Source organism: Notothenia coriiceps, unplaced genomic scaffold, assembly GCF_000735185.1.
Source record: "Notothenia coriiceps isolate Sejong01 unplaced genomic scaffold, NC01 NC01_scaffold00030448, whole genome shotgun sequence".
In the NCBI taxonomy this organism is placed as follows: domain Eukaryota; kingdom Metazoa; phylum Chordata; class Actinopteri; order Perciformes; family Nototheniidae; genus Notothenia; species Notothenia coriiceps.
Window position 1 is genome coordinate 97666 of NW_011363149.1, and position 22362 is coordinate 120027.

At 43.3% G+C, this 22362-nt stretch overlaps 1 protein-coding gene across 3 annotated transcripts in view; it reads left to right on the forward strand.

Annotated features, from left to right (window-relative positions):
- dab1a (DAB adaptor protein 1a) overlaps nt 1-22362 on the forward strand; it is a 39547-nt gene that overhangs the window by 16248 nt on the left and 937 nt on the right. For 2 of the 3 annotated variants that reach the window (XM_010787459.1, XM_010787461.1), the window contains 10 exons: nt 5148-5279; nt 8908-9027; nt 9471-9509; nt 9929-9991; nt 11343-11396; nt 17489-17551; nt 17658-17760; nt 18595-18986; nt 20021-20216; nt 20301-20449. In XM_010787459.1, the coding sequence (XP_010785761.1) occupies nt 5148-5279; nt 8908-9027; nt 9471-9509; nt 9929-9991; nt 11343-11396; nt 17489-17551; nt 17658-17760; nt 18595-18986; nt 20021-20216; nt 20301-20449 (1311 nt within the window). The remainder of the gene's footprint in view (nt 1-5147; nt 5280-8907; nt 9028-9470; nt 9510-9928; nt 9992-11342; nt 11397-17488; nt 17552-17657; nt 17761-18594; nt 18987-20020; nt 20217-20300; nt 20450-22362) is intronic. The other variant, XM_010787460.1, reaches the window with a different exon arrangement.

Consider the following 22362-nt stretch of genomic DNA (forward strand, 5'->3'; position numbering starts at 1 on the left):
TGTGTGTGTGTGTGTGTGTGTGTGTGTGTGTGTGTGTGTGTGTGTGTTTCCTCTGTAATGAGGCATCTCCTTGAGAGGGAGGGGCCCCTGGGGAAATCATGAGGCCCTAATTGAAACCCTGAGAACAAGGCCTCCGTAGATGAGAGAACATGGCTATCCTATTGTGTGCCTCTCTTTAAACAGCGACAACACTGGTTCTGGATTACGCCTCAGGATTATACATTTTCCATCTCACATCGCTAGTTTTGTGCTTGACCGACTGTCTATGTACGATTTGATGTCCAACTGATATGATTCCCCCACCTTTTTTACATTTTTGTAATCACTCTGCAAGACTTCTACTGAAGAGAGGTACCTGAATGTTCCAAATAACCCTCACAAAAAGCAACATAGTTTATCTGTATTTCACTGGTGTAGAGATTTATAGACAAGTCTGGCACTCATGGGACCATTCATAAATAAAGGACACTCTATGGACAGCTTAACCGTGAAGTCAGCTGTCAAATACCAGAGAGAGTATACATGCATGCATCTCAGGGGAAAGTCGCCATTAGAGCACAGTGATTTCTTTCTCAAGGATCCTCTGACATATATTGTCCAGGTTCGATTGTCCAGGTTCGATTCCCCAACTGGCCTTATCTGTCATACTATCCTTGAGCAAGAAATATAACGCCTACATTTCCCAGGACACTTAGCGCTGTGGCTGGAGGACAGCCTCATTGAAGGGGCCATTTCACCATCATTTGTGTTAATAATAGAAAAGTCAGATTCAATCCCAGAAACTCCTAGAAATATTGGTTTTGAGGGACTCCGTTTACTCACTGCAGACCACTCAGAGCAGCTGTGCATGTTACATTTGATATTTTTGGCAGCTGGAGTGAAATTGTTCAAACATAATAGACAGTATGTGGAAGAGGGATATTGTTGTTAAAGGATACAGGGGGAGGATTTGGGAATTTGGCAAAAAGGTGACAATCAAGTTATTTTAGCCCAAAAGGTGGTGTTTTTTTGTATTTTAAAATGTATTGAATATTATTATTTAAAAACTCTGAGAACCAGGAAGGGCACTGTGTGGCTTAATTTCAAATGTGATAGTAAATAATAATACAAATCATTATGAAAAAACATAATGAAGCATTTTCATCTGCTCTTCCTACTCCTCCTGGGCCACACACACACACACCTTGCTGTTGTGTGTGTGAAGTGAACCCAGTGGTAATTTATAAATGAAGGGTATCAGGCAGGCAGGACAGTAACCAGTGGCCTCCCACATGGCAGCCATATTGCCTGCTGCCAAACTCATCCCTCAGCAGTCCAATCCCTCTTTTTTATAACCCTCATTCCTCTCCGTCTCATTCCCCTTCCTGATGCTTCAAACCCTATACGGTGAAAGATTGAGAGGGATAAAGAGAAGCAACCGGAGATAGATTGAGAGGTAAAGAGTCAAAGAGGATACCGTGTAGAAGTGAAGAAACAAGAAAAAGGGCGAAAAAGAGAAGGTGAGAAGAAACAAGAATGTGAAAAAGACGGATAAAGGGAGGATGAGAGGGAGGGACAAAGACAGACTGAGACAGAGTTAGAGGGATAGCTAGAGAATCAGTGAACATATGTCAAAGTAAAGCTGTCTATAGAGAGACTTTGTCCTCTGTCTCCACACATTAATATTAACTATAGAGATATGCTGTCCTTACTATCAGGCCTTCAACCACTTCTAATGGCTTGGGACGGGGGGAGAGGGGGAGTCGGAGGGAGAGAGAATGACTGCTGAGGTTCAGGGTTCTTGACAGTCCCGTTCCCCTCCTGTGCATCAGTCAGCCAGATGGGCGGATGTATGTATGGATGAGAGAATGGATGGATGGCATCTCTGTTGGAGGAGGGAAGGTCGTGCAGGATGGAGGGAGGTGGTGCTTGAGATGGAGGAGAAGAAGAGGGGAGACATTAATCTAGCAGAGGGCAGACTGGCATGTCTCTCTCTTTCTCTGCCAGCCTCTCTCCACATGCATACACACATTAAGACACGAGCACACTACACACTTCAGCCCTTTTTGTCTTTCTAGTCAGGTCAAGAACTCACAAGAGTGAAGGGCTGAGCTCACCAGCCTGCCGCGCCCTCAGAGGTGAAATCAGAAAGATCAAATTAGTCGAGTTCAGCCAGCGCAAAGGACTATGTATAAAAGAAAAGGTAGCTTGAATGAAAGCAATGTAGAAAAAATACCCTAAAGCAAAGTATGCCAGACAGAGACATGGAAACAAAACAGATGAGGTAAGAGCCAGAAAAACTGGTGATTCCTTTCAGTCTATTCCATACATCCACATTGGGTCCTATCCGAGGGGATCAACTGAGGGTCAAGCTTGACTGGATGAACGTTGGGTTACATTTGTAATGTATGTCTAAAGTAGAGGTAATATCGGGGAACAAAGGAAGTAAGACTAAGTAAGGGCAATTTCTCAAAAAAGCAAGGAAAAATGTGTGAAAAGTGTTTGTTTGGGTGGGGGACTTTTTTCCAGCTGAGCACCTTACTATGTGTATGCTGTATGTGTGTGTTCACCTTTCTGGTCACAACTCTGTGTCAAACCGTTAGATTTTAAATCAGGATTCATTCCAGGGTAGGAACAGTTGATCTTATGTGCATGCGCCTTTCTGTCAGTGACTGACAAAGAGCTCTCTTAGTTAATGCTAAATGCAAATCTCAGGCCTCTCCCGGTTGGAGACTGGACAGCGTCTTGTGTCTCTGGGGTCTCCCCTTCAGGAGGGCCATGTGAAGAGCTCTGAAGAGGGAGAGAAGGACTGTAGCTGCTGCTTCTCTTGCCCACTTCCAGCGTCAGGGAATATCTTGGTTTAGTTCTTCTGAAGGGCAAACCGCTCAAACTCAGAAACACCGACACTGTGTGAGAGAGAGATTGTGAGAGAGAGAGAGAGAGAGAGAGAGAGAGGGAAAGAGGGAAAAATAGAGTACACAGTCAGTATTGGGCTTTTCGATAAACCAACCTGTTTTTGCAAACAATCCACTTCCCCAGAGAATACATCTGTTTGAGCAACTTTGAGCGCCATCTGATAGTTGGTGCTGCCAGACATGTCGGCTCCTGCAGCGGCCAGCCTCCTGGGATTTAATCTTACTGTTGTGTCCAAAACTTACCAAGACTGAACCAACAAAAACATTTAGATTATGTTTGCAAAAACTATGCCTCATTATTAAGAGATCTAAGTAGACATTGTTGTGCCAATGAACAGCTCAGTGGTGTTGACAGTGTAAAGTTAGCAAAAAGAGTAAGCAAGTTACAAAAACAGCAGTGTTGTTTGAGTGCTGTCTAAGATTGCTTATATTTATTTTTCAATTAAATTAAGTACAATTTCCTCTGGTTTTAGAGTATGTGTGCATGACATTAATGGAAGCTCAATTAAGAAAAGTCCAAAGGCAAAAGCCATTTTTAACACTGCGTTGCCATTGCCAATTAGAAGATGAGGGTTCATACGGAGTCCATTTTTACATTCAGTTTCATCATTAATGTCACATGGTTATTTTCTCTTCTATTTGAGGGTTAGGAGATTTATGGGTAAAAAAAGCCAGGTGCATCCCCTTCATGGTTTCCTCTACCAAGTTCCTTGTCAAACACTTTCATGGATGTTAAATCTGTGTATCAACACATATGGTAGCATACTGTAGGCCTCCCCTGACAAACTAGGTACTGACTGTAAGCTTATGCAAATTGTGTCTACTCCTCTTAGAAGATTTTGCTACCAAGACGAAGTAGAGCAATTGAATTCTCGTTCTCAGCTGTGAATCAGAGTCTCTCTTTGTCACCTCACCACCCACCCAGAGATAATTCAATAACCTCTGCAAATGAACCGTGTGTGTGTGTGTGTGTGTGTGTGTGTGTGTTGTGTGTGTGTGTGGGGTGTTGTGTGTGTGTGTGTGTGTGTGTGTGTGTGTGTGTGTGTCGGGTGCAAACGTTTGCGCGTAGCTTTCATTTTCAGGTCAATCAGAGGTGATAATAATAATCATTACTCTAATTATTAAATTTAGAAGACATGACTCCTACAATGATTATCTATTTCTTCTGAGGACCTGTGTGTGTGTGTGTGTGTGTGTGTGTGTGTGTGTGTGTGTGTGTGTGTGTGTGTGTGTGTGTGTGTGTGTGTGTGTGTGTGTATCTTAAATTGGTGTCACTCTGTTCTGCCCTGTCTTAGGTCTGGAATAGCTTCAAAGAGAGCAGATGTGTGTGTTTAGCCTCTGATGTATAGAGCTGCAGCATGCACTGAAGGGCTACTGGGTCATTATGGTGACTGTGTGCCTCTGCTCCCAGCATGCAGTTGGCCTAGACAATAACAACAAAGCAGACATTTAGTGTGACTTAACAGGGGGCTATTGCACATTAAGTTGTGACTGGGTTTGTGTGTGTGATTGTGTGTGTTGTGAGTAAGGGCACAGATGAAGTGATCAAGTCGACAGCTTGCCGAGCTGTGATTGTCACTGATCCCCCCCCCCCCCCCTGTCCTCGGGAAAACAGTGCCATCTGCCACGGGCAATGCCAGCTTGGCACTCTCCACCCAGGCTAAACTAGAGAGGGCAGAGGAGCTCCAACAGTTTAATATCAGTTGCAAGGTCTCCTTGTCAGGGTGTTTGTCTCTGTGTGTACACTTGGGGGAGTTTGAATGTGGGGTCTTGTTCTGATTCCCATAGATTTTTGGAAAAGTGCACAAGGAGAATTATTCTGTCAGTTTTTGTAATTGTGTTAGTTAAATAATAATAATAATTAACTTTTTGATATTAGTTTGTATAATTCAATCAATTAATCAATCAATGTCATTCACAATTTGTTATTCGCAAAACATTATTTTCATTAAGTGATTTCCAAGGGTAGCAAATATTAATACTTCAGAAAAATGCTGTTTTTTTTTCAAACCATTTACATTTTTAAACTGATTTTAAATGTATTTGGTTGTTATAAATATTGGAACAACTGTTGGAGAATACAATCTGAGAATTCATGAATGAAGTCATTATATCAGTAAGAAAGCTGCAGTTCATTGGCATGATGTTGTACATTTTAGATCCAAAGTAATATCACCTGGGTAATGCTTCAACCAGCCCATAAGGCTCTGTCTACATGATTTATTAAACATTCTGTGTCATACCTCGCTTCAGGTCCTCCAGCATCATCATGCGGTCCACGAGATCTCCTACATTGCCAAGGACATCACGGACCACCGAGCCTTTGGCTACGTCTGCGGGAAGGAAGGGAACCACCGCTTCGTCGCTATCAAGACCGCACAGTCGGTAAGTGTCTGTGTGTACGCAGCTGTGTTTGCAGGTGGCACCATACACCCGACGTCTGTAGGTTAATGTATGATTCATCTGGGTCTTTTTTCAATCGCACAAACCTCTTGACATTTAGATAAGGACCCTTGAACACGGTCTCATGTCCCTTTGTGCTTTTCATCAAACAAAAAATACTCTCTGGAGCTCTAGGCGTGTGTGTTAGTTCTATGTGTGTATGGAGGGTTCACATTCAGTCCTGCTGCAACATACTCTTTATGATATTGAGCACCCCTCTTGGACCTGTTATGATTGTTGTTGCTGTTGTTGTATCTATGTGCCTGGCTTGTTTAGTCTGGATCCAGCTGGCTCACTCTGCAGCCATATTGATTTCCCATAGTGAGTCGATGAGGGTTTGAGTGTGTGTCACCAGCTCTAATGGCATATCCATCCTCCCAGGGCCATGAACCGTGGCTCCCTGACTTAGACAGATACACACAGTCACACACAGCAGCCAGTACTCAACACACACCCACCAGACCTGCATTCAGAAAAGGTTGCAAACCCAATGCTACCATGACGAACAGCAAAGCATGAGGCTGAGCTCTCTTCAGTCACCTAAGCTGTCATTTACATTGCATGTGCCTGAGGAAAGGTCACGGTTATATTTTACTCACATTTTCAGGTTTTGAACCCGCCATCCCTCGCACTCAGACCATTAGTTGTGGAGCGTACAATGAGAGGCGTGCAGACCCAAAGCTTATGGCTGAGGCTGTAATTGGAAAGTAACCACTTTGATGTGAATTAACAAAGCGTCTCTGTCTCAAAAAGGCTAAGACTTGAGGCTGCTCCGGAAAGGCCAATTTAGGGGTACATTTGAAAGTAATTGGCTTACCACTCAACCCAAAGTCTCAGCGTAAGAAGGACGTGTTTTATTAAGCAAGTTTTAGTGGAGATGGAAGCACACTAATTGAGTTAGAAGGGCTTTCATAGACTCTGAGCTCATCACAGTCTTTGTTATAACTTTTTAGAAGAGTTACAATTGTAATTAATAATAACAGATATTTTTGTGAGGAAATCAACTTGTATCTAATTTGTTGAAAGGGTACATTTTAAAGACTACTAGGTTTTTTTTATTCAACTTCTGGCTCCTGGAGTTATTAGATCTTATATTTTGATTTCTTTCAAACATTTACAACAAAACTACCACCTGGAGCAAATCATGAAAGAAACCACAAAAGAGAAAATGACTTAGTGCTAATCATCGGCGAGCCTGGCTTCCTCTGGACAATGTTCTCCTGCTGCTTTATAACAAAAAGCTTTATATTTCACTGCTAATGGAAAAGTTAAGCCAACACATTTGACCTTTTGTAAAATGGAATATACAAAGTGCATGGTACATTGTACATTTCTGGGTGCATGTTGTTGTTTATTGGGTGCAGTACTTCTATTTTAGTTAAGTGGCCGCAAACATTTTTGACTCCGGGGTTCAACAATTTCAGATAAATACATTTCGCTCAGGTATATTGCACAATACTCTTCTGTTCACTTGAAATGTTTCTCCCTCTTGTGTTACTGTGATCATTGCTGCGATCGCTTATTCTTTCTCTAGCTGTATATTTAGGCCCATTCTCTAGAGATTGTTTTTGCAAATGGAGGAAATGACTTGGTGAATTTGATTTAGATGAGACAGCTGGAGGGAAGTTCAATAACATTTAAATAATTAATAAATTCAGTGACAAGATATCTACCAGTCTGTAACCTACACCAGAACGTAATTTTAAGTGAAGTGTGAATCTGTTGCATTAATATTCATGGGGATTTTTATGTTAACCAAAACTACTGATCATTGAAGATTTTAAATGAACACTGTCTGCTCTTACCTCGAAGTCATTATACAGAGAGAGTGAAAATAAATGAGGTACAGAATGCTGAAGAAGATGGAGATTAGAGCATGTATTTTCAAATGCAAAGAGGATCTGAGTCTGACAGTGACAATATGTTCCCTGTTGGCTCAGCGTGAGCCGCCGTTTACCCCAGTGTGTCTGTCAAGAGCAATATGCGGCTGAGAACATCGTGCAGGAAGACGACACTAAAATAGAACTATTTCCATGCTAGGCAGAGTTCAGTCTGTTAACTCTCGGTGCACTTCAGGAACCCAGAGTCAATAATTGATAAGGTCTAAAACATTGTTTTACTTTAAGACATTTTGCTGTGACAATACATCTAAGTTGTGAAGCAGGTTTGTTGTCAGTACTTTTGCTCCCCTGACAAAAAGTGGTAATATAAGACAAGATGCCTGGAGAGAAATAGTAGAATATTCAGGGATTGTGTCCTCGTCTTCCCAATCACAGGATGTAAGAGACAAGGATGTTCTTATTATTTTCCTTTCAGTTTTCTTTTTCATTTCCTTAAGGTGTATATTTTAATTTGAAGTTTAGAACATTAATAAACTAAAAGCACAGTAGTAGTACGGGAGGCGTGTGGCAAAGTGGGTTGTGCGTTGGTGTTCGGATCAGGGGAGCAAAGGTTCAAACCCCACTGCAGTCAGCATGTCGTTGTGTCACTGGGCAAGACACTTCACCCCAAATTGCTCCTGTGGGGATTGTCCACAGTATTGAGTATGTAAGTCTCTGTGGATAAAAGCATCAAGCAACAAGTGACATGTAATAGTTACAATTTATTAGAGCATTTTCATGGGGATTGGTATTTAAGAAGAACAGACTTTTAATTTCTTTCTTTCTAGTGTTTTACTAACACTTTACTCTGTGGATTGTACCTGTATTGAAACATGTGGATTAAAAAGTAAATATTCTTTCCTCAACTAGATCGACTACATCGAATGCACACATGTAGGCCATGACTAACTCACAGCTAAAAAAAACATTTGAGCTGTTACATAGAAAGTGCTATTTGTTTAGAAATAGTCTGGGACGCCCATTCTCTGAGTGTAGTAACGTTCAGTTCTTACAAGAATGAGTCAATGTTTAAAAATCACAGGGGCACAAAAATCAATTAGTCAAAAAAGACAATGTAATCTTTATAGAGAGCTTTAAAACAAACTAATTGCAGAACCGACACGAGTGTAAAATACTTTTAGCTGCCACTTATTTTTCAGCTTGTGGCCTAATGGAATAATCCATAATGGGCTTGAGCTATCATCAAACCAATCCAGTATCTCTGACTCATCCTGCCCAAGCACATGCTCAGACCCTAAAAAGCACTAAAATATTACATCTTGAAGATCTGTTCTGTTTGGGGCCTTTTGCCACAGGTGGGAAGATAAGCCGTCTAGAAGCACAGAAATAATCATGGAGATAATGTTTTTTTGACCGGTGTTGACAGTAGTTTTTACCCAGAAATGTGCACTTTGATATCCCAAAGCAGCCCTCTGCATCGCCCTGTGCCGTTGTAGTGGTATCACTGCAAAATGAATTAGGAGATTTATGTTTTTGCTCATATTGGTCCGGCCATGGCCTTAATCTCCTGCCATGAGGTAGTGCAGGTTTAGTAAACATTATTCGCCACATATAACTAGAATAAACAGGCATGGTTGCAATTGGTGAGTTCTGATCAATGCTATGTTGAGTGTGTGTGTGTGTGTCTGTGTGTTAATGGGTAGGTGCATAATGTGTCCTTATCCTCCCAGGCCGAGCCGGTGATCCTGGACCTGCGGGACTTGTTCCAGCTCATCTATGAGATTAAGCAGAGAGAGGAGATGGAGAAGAAGGCACAGAAAGACAAGCAGTGTGAGCAGGCGGTCTACCAGGTACTTATGCAAACCCACTGTTAGAAGCTTTGTTTCCCCTGTTTAACCTTATACCTTAATCATCTGCTATAAGTGTGACGAGCTCCATCTGAGAGCCTCTTGACGGACAAGTCAAGTAAGACTTGAAAACGCTTGAAAGCGAGCGAATCACACACGGAGCACCCACTCTCAGGTTTCATCAGTGGCACCATCTGCCCATTGTGCTTAGTTCACCTTCCTCTGTTCTGCCTTCTTTGCATCTCCTGTTTAATTTCTCTTTATCTCTCTGACTGTCTCTTTCTCTCTGATGATTGCCAAATGATTATCTGAATGCTGGGAAGCTGCTATGTCTTGCTGTGCTTTCCGCCTACTCCTTCTACTCCACCGGCTTAACTCTCCGCCTCTTCTGTCTTCTCCCCTCTGCTCCTCTCCTCCCTCAATTTCCTGCCGCCGCTCATCTGCAGACAATACTGGAGGAGGATCTGGAGGACCCGGTCTATCAGGTAACTTTCTGACCAATCACATTGCTGCTGCTGCTGCATTCTATTCTGCTTGCTCTTCTCTGTGTGCACTGTGGGGAGACGGTCCTGTTTGGTTACAGTGTTTGTCGGGTTAGACCTCTACAGATGTGTATGTGGACTCAAAAGCAGTAGGAGATTTTCCAATGATGTGCGACCATGTGTCTGTGTGCATGTCTGCCAGTCGGGGTGCATGATAAGCTGAAAAGATGTATTACTTTTCTGCTTCCGGAATCCTTGCTACTTATATTTTCCCCGTCAACTTCCTTTTAATGAGAACCTATTGACAATGCTGTTTGACTAATCACCTCTGCAATTTCACCACCTTTCTCTCAATTTCTTTATCTTCCAATTTCTCTCCTGCCTCTTGTTTTCCTCTCCTCCCTCTGCTGCTGACGTTGTAGTACATTGTGTTTGAGGCGGGACACGAGCCCATCCGTGACCAATCAGAAGAGAGCATTTATCAGGTACTCACAAGCTTGTCTGCTTGTGTCTCAGTTATATTCGTATCATCGTGTGATCAGCTGTGGTTTAGCCACAAACAACAAGAAGCTCTTTAAAGTGTTTAAACAAAGAGATGTAATCTTACATTTGCTTGCTACTAGGTACTAGACACATCACTCTTTAATGGGATGGATATTTTGTGGCCTGCTCATAAACTTAATGGCTGCTTTTTTTCACTCGTAAAAATGTACATAGATGAAATAAATGACGGTTTGAATCTGAGGCAACAACTAGCTCCCGCTCTCTAAGGGCCACGACAAGCCTTTCTTTGGGTGCACTCCTCAGAGACGTGGGTAGACCTCCAAGGGCTGAGGAGGGGGAGGGTACCCTGTGTGTGGAGGTTTTTCCTGGCCTATGTGTAAGGCAGACCCCTCCTCTTTTTCTCTCCTCCCCTTTTTCCATTCCAAAGGAGATGAAAGAAAGCGGGGGAAAGAAAGATTAATCACCAGCCTCTCATTTGATCTTTAAATCAAATGGATTTAAAATAGACGGAGTACTGGCGCGTGCACAAACACTAACAGAAGATTGCACGCACAAACACACACATACCAACAAATGGCCCCAACACACACACACACACATACACACACACATCAGGCATAAGAAACGTGAGCCTCAGCCAGCCTCTAGCCACAGAGGAACTAATGTATGAATAAAGATGGCAGCTTCTGGAAATAAACATGTGAAAGAAGTAATAAGGCATTGAAAATAAGAGACAGGCTGGGCTAGATAGATATCCACATACTTAATCAGTGCTATTTTTCATTTACCACACAGTCTGATCAGGTCACGTCAAACTAGAGGAGAATAAAGCTTTATTTGAAACATGTCAGTGTGGAACAAACAAAGCCATAGAAATCCCAGGTTTCATATATCAGCATTTGGCAGTGCTCATTGTATCTTCTCATTGCACACACTGTCAAATCTATCTGCCTGTGTGACATAGAGATATTACATGTCTCCATGTGTGTGACACTCTGAGTTATTACATGTCTGTGGGTGTGAGAAGCAGCCTTATCCATTCTTTATTAGGAAGAAAGAGACCATCACAGCAGGCTGATCGTCTACTGATTAGCTAGTAGATGAGTTCTCACTTCACAGATTTTAATTCTGATTATCCCTGCACACACACACCCCCACACACACCCGTGCTCTACTAGTGATTGATTCGATTCCCTGGGAGCCAGGTTTCAGGGTTTTGTCTCGGCATACAGTGTGTCGAAGTGCTGTAACAGTGATGTGTGAAGACTTTTTCATTGTTTGATTAAACCAGAGGTAAGAGGCTCTCTCTGACTGTATTGGTCGATTGTGTAGGTTCCCACCAGTCAGCAGAAGGAAGGGGTCTATGACGTCCCAAAGCGACTCAGAGTGAGTGACCGTGTGTTTGCCCGTGTCCCACCGACCGTCTCAGCCTGCCTCCCCCTCTCAGACAAACCTCTCAGCTGTCCCACCACAAGTGTTAAGCTTTTTTCCCTTCGGTGCCCTCTCCTTCATAGAGCCTTGTGAAGCTCTAATTTTGCAGCGATTCTACTTCCTGTTAACCACACAGTGATCCAGTGTGTCTTTAAAGTTTCCCTGAGAGGTTTGCTGGGACCCAGTGCTCTTGTGCAGTGTGCTGTGCTCCTCCTCTGCTTGTGCTGTAGCTGTGATGGCTGGTGCCCTTCTCCTTGTGCTCCGTGGTGCCTGCCTCCTTCTGGCTAACTGGGATACTGTGTGTGAATGTGTGTGTTGTGTCATTTTTGCTCGATGAAGCATGCCGGGCTGTGGCTTGCCAGTGGTGAATCCAGTGCAAACCTGCATGACCTTATTCCAGATTGCGCTGAACACACGTTTTGTCACTGTCACCCGTCCTCTTAATGGATATAAATTATGTGTCTGGTGTTAAATGTGCATGGCCTCATATTTTTGAATCTATATATTAGGATGTGCTCATGCATATAAGTAAGAGTGTTTGTAGTGTAAATCTTTACCACTTTTGTGTATGGGTGTATACTGTACTCTTGTGTGTGTGTGTGTGTGTGTGTGTGTGTGTGTGTGTGTGTGTGTGTGTGTGTGTGTGTGTGTGTGTGTGTGTGTGTGTGTGTGTGTGTGTGTGTGTGTGTGTGTTCATGTTATTGCCTCACACTGCTGGTGGTTATAATGAAAGATGACCTTGACCACTGTCAGGATGCACGATAATTCAGCTGCTCTTTTATCTGCCTATAAAGATGCTAGTTAAATTGTTGCCTGATGTAATCTACTAAAATCTTCACACTCCCAATAACCAGGCCCCTGCGCTGTGTGTGTGGTTGTGTTGTTTGTATGTGCATTTGTATGCAAACACTTCATCCCATGTTGCTGGTCTGTAAATCAGTGTTCCCTCAGTCTATCCAGAGCCCATCGCCTCAGCGTGTGTTCCCCTGCAGTGGTTTATTTTATCCTTAAACCGCTAAAACTGGACTCCCCCATGTCACTACTGGCAGTCACAATCCCACTCTTTGAATTTTGGTAGACATGGAATCGGTCTCGACATTTTCTGGCTGAATATTATCCCCAGCTTTGGTAAGAAGCTTACAGGCGCCATAGTATTTTCTGTACTCCCCTCACCCTGCCCACAACACATGCTGCTATTTGGATTGCCTTTGTGTTGGCAGGTGACTGAACGTGAGCAAATCCAATATTTTCCTCTTGTTGTGCAACCAATTGGACTTGTCGTCCATTCTGGTTTTAAATGAAGCAAATTCAAGTCTTTTCTGCTTCCAAGACAGTCAGAGGGAGTAAAATAAGGATCATAGAGATAAACATGGATCATAGAAATGTAAGAATGTAGGTTTGTCTGACAGCTCGTATTGTAATTTAAGGATAATTACATTTAATATAAATCCAGACTCACAGAGGGCATAAAACCACTGCTGTGCTGCTCCGTATGGGTTTATTCTTTCAAGCGTGTTGCACCACAGTCAGTGATGTTACAGATGGTCTTTTCTATGAGAAGTCAAAATGCTACATTCATATCATATTCTTAATTTATGAACGACACAAAGACATTTCTGAAAGCTTAAACGTTTCTTATTTAGTGGAAAGTACTGCCGAAATATTAAAACAAATATTGCTAAAATGGCTAGAAATCTACGTACAAATGTGTTATAGAGCATACACAAGTTAGATATGTCTAATTATAAAATGTATGATGCACAACTGTCTTTGGTTGTTGGCACCTTGAAATGATGCTTGGATGTTTTTCTCATCTTTCCTTTTGAGCCAACATGGCGTGAACACGGAGCTAATGCCTGTTGTGACATTGGTAGGAGAGGTTCATCGTTTTCTCAGCAGAGGGATTATCAGTGGACAGTGGTGTTAGATGAGATCATTGCTGTGTGTGTACACACTGCAGCGAGGATGAAATGATAGCACTGGCAGAAATGCGACCTCCTGTCTAAAGCAATCTCTTCTGTTGTTTACTTTGTCACCTTCTTAAACGATGACAAATCAATAAAACACGCGCACACAAACACACGCTAACACATACACACACACGACAAAGGGCCATTTCAATCTACTGAGCCTTTGACCCTGTAAGAACTAAGAGTGTGTTGAATCAACAGAAGCCCCCAGAGTCCACATGAAGAGGGCAGCATAATACCAGCCAAACACACCAACTGAAGTTATCAACTGAAATTAAACTGATGTATTTACATGACTTATATATATGAACCATATACGTTTTTTTTATGTTAAATATGTGCCCTGATTGGCTGAGCCTCCTAGTTTAAATTAAAGTTTCATTTAAATAGCCCCCTAAGTGTGAAGGGTTATGGGTTTTGCAGAGTGACAGATTGGCCGAGGAAATTACCCAAAGAAAGAGAATCGTCTCCATAGCCAGGTTGTGTTGTTGAGTTGTGAGTATGTGTGTTTGTGTTTGTATGTGACCGTTCAGTAGATTTTTCGACCGTTTGCCAGTGTGATCAGTCAGCCGGTAGGGGATCAGCAAGGTGGCGTTAATTAAAGGGGCTGCGATAATTGTATGCAGAACACATGTGCACAGGTAATTACTGTTTCCCTGGAGATGGGTAATTGATAGGTGGCGGCTGTACTGATAAAGATAAAGGGCTGGGCAAAGAGATGGCGGGAGTGTATAATGAGCACGGAGGGATAATTGGCAGGGCAAGAGAGAGAGGGACGGATGCAGGAAGTGTGAAAAAAGAAAGCTAGTGGAATGGGCAGCAGTACACTATAGCTTTCAAGGCTAAAAGTAAATAGTATGGGTTTCAAACAAACTGTCAGATTCATGTAAACGTTAAGGTTAGGTACATTCGTCAGTTGGATTTGAGTGAACCATTTAAGTCCTGTCAGAATAAAACATCCTGTTGAAAAATGGACAATATTTGCAGAACTGATTAGTGTTTAGCAAGCTGTTATTGTTCTCCAGCATCAGCTAATGATGACCATACTTCATGCTTTCATCCAAAGAAAAGGACACACTCAGCAATATTATAGTGCACCAACTACTCTTGCTTTGCCAGACCAATCTGCACATCATGTGTCCGTGCCAGTGCTGGCGGAGGCTCTGGCAGAACCCATCATCATTCTGCTGTAGCTGAATAAATATTGGAGGTTGTTTGAACAGTCCGATTTCTCAGCGGCGGTGCAAAATATATGCAAATACGGCAGTATGTTTTTTTTAAGCATAGTTCAGAAGCATTAAGGCTAATGCTATACCATCTGTTGGCTGCACAGACCTCATTGTTGCTTTGTATCATTGGGATTTGTTGCTGATAATAAAAAGATAAAACAATGACCTTGTCCTTGAATCTTTAGATTGTAATTCACCTTAATGGACATCGGGCTAGTGATGCCACTGAGAGAGCAAGTGGAAATTAAAATATCTTTCTCAGATATTATTACATACTCCTTCCTTTTGCTTTCACATATAACATGTTAGTTAATCCAGCTCCTCTTCCTGCTTGCCTGTCAGTCTGTTTCACACTGAGGTTCCAGACACAGGGGAGCAGGCTTTACAGAAACTCAAAGGGGGTTTATACCCCAGCTCAGTGCTGTAGTATAGACTAAAGGTGGGGATGATCTTTAAACCTTTTTTACTCTTTACTTAGGCTCTAAGTTTGGCAAGAAAGATATTGCTCCTGAATGTGTGTACATGGGTTTGTTGTGTGACTGTATCGCCATTATATTTCCTTCATCTCACCTCTCACTCATGTCTTGCCACATCTGATTGTATGCAAGAAAACTAATATTCACATTTACATCTCACCAGCCATCTAACACTGGGGTTTTGATTGCAGAAGGGACATCAAAATACCCCCCACAAACCATCATCATCATATTCATGACCAGCCCCTCCAACAAGAACAAACTCAACAGCAGCAGCCGCAGCAGGCAGTGGCAGATCTGATAGACTTAGACCTGGGACTGGTGACTCAGGTAAGGCACTATACCAACATATCGCAGAAGCACAGTGCTCTTGTTTGCTCTTGTGGATCAGGTAAAGCTAGAAGGGTTTATAGTATTTGTGAGCAGGGGACCTATCCTTCAGATGATTTCCTGTCTCGCAAAACAAACCACTTTTGTTGCTCTCTGGACACAAGTCACCTCAACTGTTGACCCCTGTCATGTATTGAAAAAAAACATGCCATCTTGCTGTTGCAAAGTAACTATGTTGAGGGAGAAAGTTACATCTGTGAGAGAACAGAAACACTCCAGCAGCTTTAAGCAGAGGTTGTTTGAGGGCAGGTGGACGTAAAGGTCAGAGCGTCTGTCAGGGAGCGGGTGGGGGTCAGCGGACAGCAGCGGACATCTCGCCTGCAGACACACTTGCAGAGTCAAGCTGCTCACAGTGCATTCATAAAGCATTCATAACCACAGCAGTCTGACCCCACCACCACATTTAAAGAGTACAGGGTCAAGAGATTGAACTGAAAGCCGACAGAAAGTCTATAACCAGAGATGGCAAAAGTACATCCTTACAGATAGTACAGATACTCGTGTTTAACAATACTCTGGTAAAAGTAGCAGTACTGTACTGGGCTTCGAAATGTACTTAAGTAAAAAGAACCCATAACTACCAGCTGCTTTAAAGAGTAACTGACCTCACTTCATATTAATAGAACAATAATGTCATTGCTAGCTAATGAATGTTTTGATGCTGAACAACGGCACGCAATGACTCTAAATAATAATGATCACGCCACCAAACGCAGAATGAAACTAAAGTAAAAAACCTGTCTTGAACATGTAAGAAGTAGAAAGTACAGGTATTTGTGTTAAAAATGTAAGAAGGAAAAGTAAAATGGCGTCAGAAAAATAAGTAGTGGAGTAAAGTACTGATACCATGTACTTAAGTACGGTAACAAAGTATTTGTACTCCACTTCTTCCCACCTCTGTCTCTAACGTCCCACTTGCTCTACTGTTGGAACACTCCCTCAATTATCATCCCGGGTTTCTGTTTAAAGAACATTAGCAAAGACACTGTGCTCTTGACTCAGAGTACAGAGCAAAACAACAACTAAAGGAGTGTTTTATGTTAAGGAGGGTGTTTCTTAAAATGTGTTTTGCAGTTGAATCCTAGTGACATTAGGTTATCAGTTCATTTTGCATATCTTAGCTCGTCTTGTTGAATTGATCTTTATCTGCTACATTAGACTCTGCAGCCACAATAGTACATATTACAGCCTCCTATCTTCCTCCACTCTTAGTAAAAATACCAATTTAGACCCATGACTGTAAAACAGCATGCTCGCAGATCCATTTTCTGATAGATGTAAAAAATAACGTTGTGACCTACGAAAGTGAACGAGAGGGAAGATATTCTAAGAACATTCATTATCTCAAAAGAAATGATCCGCATCCATGATTTATGCAAATCTCTGACCATGTATTCAAGGCTTAAATTCCTTAACGGCTAAAAATAGAGTTTGCTTCACTTGCCACCGGCCTAAAGATATTATTAATGTGCAAAAGGGGGGAGATACTAAAGAGAGGGATCATTGGGAGACTATGAAAGGAAACAGAATGTTACAGAACAAATTGCGATCAAATAGAAAGGCTGCTGACTTTGATAGCTATTCCCTCTGAGGCACACCACACATCCTCTACAACAGTGGGACCGTAATGATGCAGGGGGTGTGATAGGCTGCTTTTAGACGAGCTGATGGAAAGCATCTTCGTGTGGGGCAGATGAGAAAGAATGTGTTTTGTTCCTCCTGGGATTGTGATAACTCTCGGTAGGTATGTCATCATAATCAATCATTTCATCTCATTATCCCATCCCTCCTCACCCTCTGTTACCTCGTCTGTGTTGCTGCCACAGTGCTCAGGTAGGTACCACAAGTATACCAAGCTAAGTGTCGTGCTGCATGCAATAGGTGTCGCATGTTGCACTGGAATGTAAACTGACCCAGATAATATATATAGTGAAAGCTGTGTTTTTGTATCTGACTGGGAGTACACTTTCTCTTGTTCTCAGAATATCAACCAATTAGAGATTTTTGGAGACATGTCCACGCCTCCTGACATCACTTCTCCATCGGTGAGTAACTGTCGTGCACACGGTCTGTGATTCACATCTCACATAATCCATGTTTCCAATGATGTGTTTTTTTGCTCAACCCCACAATAAATCACATCCTGCACAGACCCCCGCCTCTCCAGCCAACATCCTGGACCCGTTGCAGGGTCTGCAGGGTCTGCAGCATCCCGCGGAACTGTTTTCTCCCTTCAATCCGTCTGTGCCCTCAGGTAGGACCTTGTTCATTTTCTTCTTAAATACACCACTGCTACAAGCGGAGGGGAAAACAAGCGCAGCGGGAGAGAGGGCGTCGAGAAAGGAGATGAAGGGGAGCTCGAGAGTCAGAGGAGAGAGAAGGGGGGGATTGTCAGAGGAGAGAGAAGGGGGGGGGGGGGGCTGAAATAAATAGAGGGGGGCAGAATAGAATTGAAATGTAGATGAGGGGTGTGGAAAGAGGAGAAAGGTGGTTTTGGTTGTGTGTTGAATATGAAATGCATCATTACCTTGCTGCCTCAGATGCTGCTAATGTACCTGTGGCTGAAGAACGGTGGTCAGAGGAAAGTAATAAAGCATGCTGAGATGATTGTAGGGAAGAGTCCTCGGCGCGCACAGGCTCTGTGAATTAGACGTGTGTGTATACCTCACAATTGTCCTTCTTTACTCCCCCCTTTCAGCCTCCCTTCCTCCTCTCTCTCTCTATATGTCAGTGTTACCAGATAACATGTGAGCTCTTCCTGCTGTAGGTAGCAGCCAGAAACCGGAGACTAGAGAGTGAGCTTCTGCTGATGAGTTTGAATGATTTTAATGAGTGTGTGGGGCTCTTCCTTTTCATAACGACTCTCCCTCATTCTGGAGGTAATTATGATAGTCCACCATGACCATCAAGAGACACCACATTAGCTGCAGGCAGAAGTAGGGCAGCACTCTCTGGTGATGCATGGGTTATCATCCGTGTGTGTTTGTGTGTAGAAGAAAAGCAGTGGTGAGCATGTACACTATATTTAGATCACTTCATAAAGATACAGAAAATATCTACATTTTCTTTTTGTTTTCCTTCCCTCCAGGTTATGTGACAATGGGAGCGGTTCCCCCTGGCCACTGGTCCCAGCAAGCGTTTGCTGCCCAGACGCCGCTGGCCTTCGGGGTCCAGTCTCCTCTGGGTGCCGTCGCCCAGGTGCTGCCAGGCGGCCAGCCTCTCATCTGGGGCCAGGCCAACCTCTTCCCTGCCACCCAGCAGCAGTGGGCAGCCATGGCAGCCGGAGCCTTCTCCCCCACAGCCTACCTCCCTGCCCAATCTATGGGCACTCTGCCTGCCGCCATGTTCCAGACTCTCACCCCCGTCACGTCTTTGACTCCCGCCGGCGAGAGCCATTTAGGGGCTGGAGCCGGCGCCTCAGCTTCGTCGAGTCCGCAGCACGGGGACAGGGCAAGGATGATGGGAAAGGAGATGTTCAAGGTGGGTAGAAGTCTGATGATATTAGAAATATAACAATTAGAACTCTATTTTGTAGCGTATTCTTTTTTAGAAAGGGTAGTCATAAGAAGAAGACTTACTTTACTACTTAAAGGGGACCTATCATGCAAAATGCACTTTTGTACGTCTTTTATACATGAATATGTGTCACCGGTGTGTCAGGGAACTCACCAATTGTCAGAAAACACAACCCTCTCTCTTTTCCTCCATACCCAAATCTCTAAAAATGGGGCTGCAACGGATCTGATACAGACTGATCCAGATTTGAAATATCTCTGACATCAGAAACAAGGAGCTCCGCCTATATGGGCAACTCTCCACCTATCAGGGGAATGGGGGGTTGCCGTGGCATGGTAACAGCATTGTAACATGACGCTCGTGCCTCGCCCCCCTCCTTTGCAGGGGGGCGTGGTCAGCTGCAGCTCATTTGCCACAGAATCAGCCCTTGCAAAAACAGGGCTGGAATAGAGCAAATTGAGCGAAATGAGGCATGGCTAAAATGCATGATCTGTTTGGTATTTTGAAAAAAAAACGTGTTTTATATAGGTATGGCCATACAATATATTATTCAAATACCTCATACCCCATGATAGGTCCACTTTAATTAATTTAATAAAATAAAAAAATTGATATTCATGATACAGAAGAAGAGAAGAGCTTTTATTGGTTGGTACGCACTGGAAAGATGAAGGAGTGAGGAAAGAGATCGGAAAAAATATGCTGAGACCCCCGACATGCTATATATTGGGGACGTTGTGGACATGGTAGGCGCTGTAACTTGGCCTTCTTAGTGTTTCGCGGGGGCTGGGCCCAGCTCTCATTGATTTATTATGAGCCTCTGTGGAGTTCTTTCAGTCAAAGCTTCAGGATGATAGAAACAACGTTAAAAAATTAAATTAAAATAAAACCACATAAGTAATAGATATTGATTGCCCATACAATGAGTCAAAATGTTGAAGTCACATTGCCCAGTACTAATGGTTGTGTTCCTGACCAATATTTGCCTCCCTCCACAGGACTTTCAGCTGGCAAAGCCCCCTGCCATGCCCTTGAAGAAGGGGGAACAGCCCAACTTAGCAGCGACCTCAGATGCATTCAGCTCTTACTTCAGCCGTGTGGGCCAAGCCCAGGATACGGATGACTGTGACGATTTTGACATTTCTCAAATGAATCTGACACCAGTCACCTCCACAACACCATCCACCAACTCACGTAAGAACTCTGTCGGTCAGTCTGTTCTCTTAGTAACGCACTTTCTCTGTAGCTACGTCTGACTCAGCTTCTCCTCCTCTGCAGCACCCACCCCAGCTCCCAGGCAGAGCTCACCCTCGAAATCCTCCGCCTCGCATGTCAGTGACCCCCCCACTGACGCCACAGACCCTCCCACAGACGACTCATTTGGGGAAGTAGAGGGCAGTCCAAGTCGCAGTGGAGAGGAAGATGCTGTAAGTGTGTGTAGTTGTGTGTATGTGTGTGTGAGGATAGTAGAAGTGGAGTAAGTTGTGTGTGTGTGTGTGTGTGTGTGTGTGTGTGTGTGTGTGTGTGTGTGTGTGTGTGTGTGTGTGTGTGTGTGTGTGTGTGTGTGTGTGTGTGCCTTTAATAACTCACTCCTTATGCTGTTATAACCTGCGCAGTGTGTGGAGATCTGCTGATAAATAGCCTCTGTAGCGATGTTGGCGGGCCAGGTAATCACTCTGGCTGATTAGGGGGCCAATGCTGTTGTGTCCTTTAGAGTGAGCGTGTGTGTTTGTGAACGTGCACATGAAGTGTGTGTTTCTGTGTGAACATGAGCAGTAGCGTTCCTGTGTGTGTGTGTGTGTGTGTGTGTGTGTGTGTGTGTGTGTGTGTGTGTGTGTGTGTGTGTGCGCGCATGGTGCATGGTCAACACAGCGTTAAATTAGCTGGAGGAATTGTCAGAGACATCATTAAGCTGTTATTAATATCAGCCAGGTAGCTGATATTAATAACAGCTTAATGATGTCTCTGACAATTCCTCCAGCTAATTTAACGCTGTGTTGACCATGCACCATGCGCGCACACACACACANTGTGTGTGTGTGTGTGTGTGTGTGTGTGTGTGTGTGTGTGTGTGTGTGTGTGTGGTGGGGTTTTTATGTTTGTGGTCAGCCTCTCAGTTAAGGGGCTTCTTTAAGGGCAGATGGAGGATTCAATCATCTGCTCTCAGGTCATTTGTGCTCCTTCATCGAGTGCTACTGAGCATCTACTAGACTGACACACTCTACTGGGTTGCCGGAGTCACAGACTGGCACACACACACCCATGCACACACACACAGTCAAAAGATGAAGAGGACATATAACTGAAGGGTAAATTACATTTTTTTCATGATAAAAGTGCTTTTGATGGCCCTCTTACCCTTAGGCCATGACCTCTCTCACTCTTTTTTGCTCTCTCTCAGTCTTGTTTCTTGGAAGGTCACTTAATCTACAAGGGCTTTGGTCAAAGGCAAAGGGAGTTTCTCCCCCCTAGCTAAAAACCTATTTATCTTCTCAGCTCTTCTTAATTTCTTTCACTTTCTCACTTAAATCGAGGTGCTGCTGGTAAAATAAATATTAATTGCCCCTGGAAAAAGAATTGGAGCATTATCCCTCCTCGATCTCACCAGAGATGAGTGTGTCCATGTAGAAGTAGTGATGTATGGACGCTACCTGGCTGATATTAATAACAGCTTAATGATGTCTCTGACAATTCCTCCAGCTAATTTAACGCTGTGTTGACCATGCACCAATTGCACCATGCACACACACACACACACACACACACACACACACACACACACACACACACACACACACACACACACACACACACACACACACACACACGCACGCACACACACTTTTCACTCTATATCTAAGTTAGGCTAAGTATTAAGATAGGCAGCCTTCAATTAGGATATGTTTCCAGATAATGACTTCTCTATCCATAGCAGTCTGAGGGCTGATAAGTATTATATGTAATTTTTGGGGGAATGAGGGTGATAAGAGACCACCCAGTCAACCGTGTGTCTGTGTGTCTGTGTTTGGATGTGCGTGTTTGTGTGCATGTGTGTGCATATAAAGACGGATTAATGCGATGGGCAAGATCTTAGAGCTGAAAGATTAAATGACTGTGAACTGATTTGATTGTTTCAATCACACACACCCGTAATAGCCATGCCTGGAGCTGTCAGAAATATGTGGTGCTGGGTTATGTTGAGGCTGATAATATGATGTGGATGAGTGGACCACTGTATTCGCTTTGTGTTTATGTGTGTGTGTGTGTGTGTGTGTGTGTGTGTGTGTGTGTGTGTGTGTGTGTGTGTGTGTGTGTGTGTGTGTGTGTGTGTGTGTGTTTG